The sequence below is a fragment of the Poecilia reticulata genome, linkage group LG6, assembly GCF_000633615.1.
Source record: "Poecilia reticulata strain Guanapo linkage group LG6, Guppy_female_1.0+MT, whole genome shotgun sequence".
Lineage (NCBI taxonomy): Eukaryota > Metazoa > Chordata > Actinopteri > Cyprinodontiformes > Poeciliidae > Poecilia > Poecilia reticulata.
The window spans coordinates 19,223,372-19,224,976 of record NC_024336.1 but is presented as its reverse complement, the minus strand read 5'-3'; the positions used below and the strand labels follow the sequence as shown (position 1 = coordinate 19,224,976).

Below are 1,605 nucleotides of genomic sequence, written 5' to 3'. Positions count from 1 at the left end.
CTGTGGCCAACAGTTAAGTTGTGACTTAACAGGTAAATTTGTACTTTATGAGGATACATTTCATCCTCAGACATATTTAATTTTATCTAAGCTTACTGACATTGTTGGGGTTTTTAAAATTAGCTCAAGACTTGTAAAGAACCAGACACAARACCAATGAGGGTTTTATGACTTCCTTTGCAAAGGGAGAGATCCACAACCTCTAACCCGCTCGGGATCAAAGATTGGTGAGCTCTGCTCAACTCTGCTTGGAATTGGCTTTTATTTTGATGACCTTCTTCAGTAGAACAATGCTGAGATAACAAAACAGATGGACCCCTTGAGTAGGAAATTGCATTATAGATAAAGAAAGAGCCTTAAAKAATGACTGGTCAGAGCCAGTTAGGTAACTGAACACATTTAGATAAAACACTCCTATAAAATGATAAAACAATGATTAGTTTTACCCAACAGACATCTTAATTATTACCGATGTTTCCCCTTCCCTGTGTCTTTAAATGCTGTTCCACATCAGGACCTTTTTGGGGATGGAAGTGTCCACCGGTCACGCTCAGTTGTTGGATCTGGTCCGAGTTATCGACAAAACAATGACCGAGTTTCAATTGGACACTTTTTATAAGGTCAGTTAAATTTCACTCAAACACTTTTTTCTTTTGATATTTACTTGGGAAATCGGCAAAAAAAAAAAAGGAGCAGTTTATGTGAAACTGGGTTCGGATGTCTTTTAGGGTGTCACAATAACTGTGTTCAATTTGATTTGTAAAAGAAATTAAATCAAAATCTGAAATTATTATTTTTTTTCCTTATTGTTAATAAAATCAGGGACAGAAAAAAGTAAAAAGTCTCTCTGATAAATGCATCAGTGTATTTATAGCAAATGCTGAAACAGACCAAAGAAATTTTCAAACTCAAATCACAACGTAAAAAAGTCAAACTAGATAATTATTTAGAAGCCAGAAAAACCCACTTTCTTAAGTTTCTCACTTTCTCTCGGCTTTGAATTGTAGGAACCATCTTTCCACGTGAGTCTGGCCTGGTGTGTGGGAGACCAGACGGAGAAGATGAAGGAACTCCTACAGGAGCTGCAGGTGCTCAGATGTTGTTAGTTGTTGTTAGTGGATGAAGTTCTTGGACTACTTTTGTCCTTTTTATTGCAGCAGCAGCATAATCTCACACTAAAAACTCTTTAACTAAATCCAATTGTTTGAAAAATAGACTTTTTATCATTATCATTTTTTATCAATATCATCTATTGCTAGCCCTAATAATTTATATTAAACAATTATTTGAAAATAGTTTTTAATTTACTATGGTGATCATGTGTCCATGAATCTTTAAATGGCTCTCCAGTTAACCTGCAGCACAAATAGGCTGCAGAAATTTCTCTGAGCTGCTCTTCAAAGTGGAAAAGACAAGTTAATATGTCATTCAAGTCAGGCAGATACCTGCTCACCTGAGGAGATATCACTGCTGTAAACAAATTTTTAAAGCCTTTTTTTTTACATATCATGACGAGGAGTACCAATAAATGAGGAAAGAGTTTAAGCATTTTATTAGGACATAATTTACATGGGTGACCCAAAACCACCAGGAAGGAGCACACAT

At 35.6% G+C, this 1,605-nt stretch overlaps 1 protein-coding gene across 1 annotated transcript in view; it reads left to right on the top strand.

Annotated features, from left to right (window-relative positions):
- Positions 1-1,226, top strand: part of LOC103466231 (U6 snRNA phosphodiesterase-like) — an 8,449-nt gene extending 7,223 nt beyond the window's left edge. Inside the window, exons 5-6 of the mRNA XM_008411677.2 lie at positions 515-620; positions 1,008-1,226. Of these exons, the coding sequence (XP_008409899.1) occupies positions 515-620; positions 1,008-1,106 (205 nt within the window). The 3' untranslated portion in view covers positions 1,107-1,226. The remainder of the gene's footprint in view (positions 1-514; positions 621-1,007) is intronic.
- Positions 1,227-1,605: the final 379 nt, after the last annotated feature.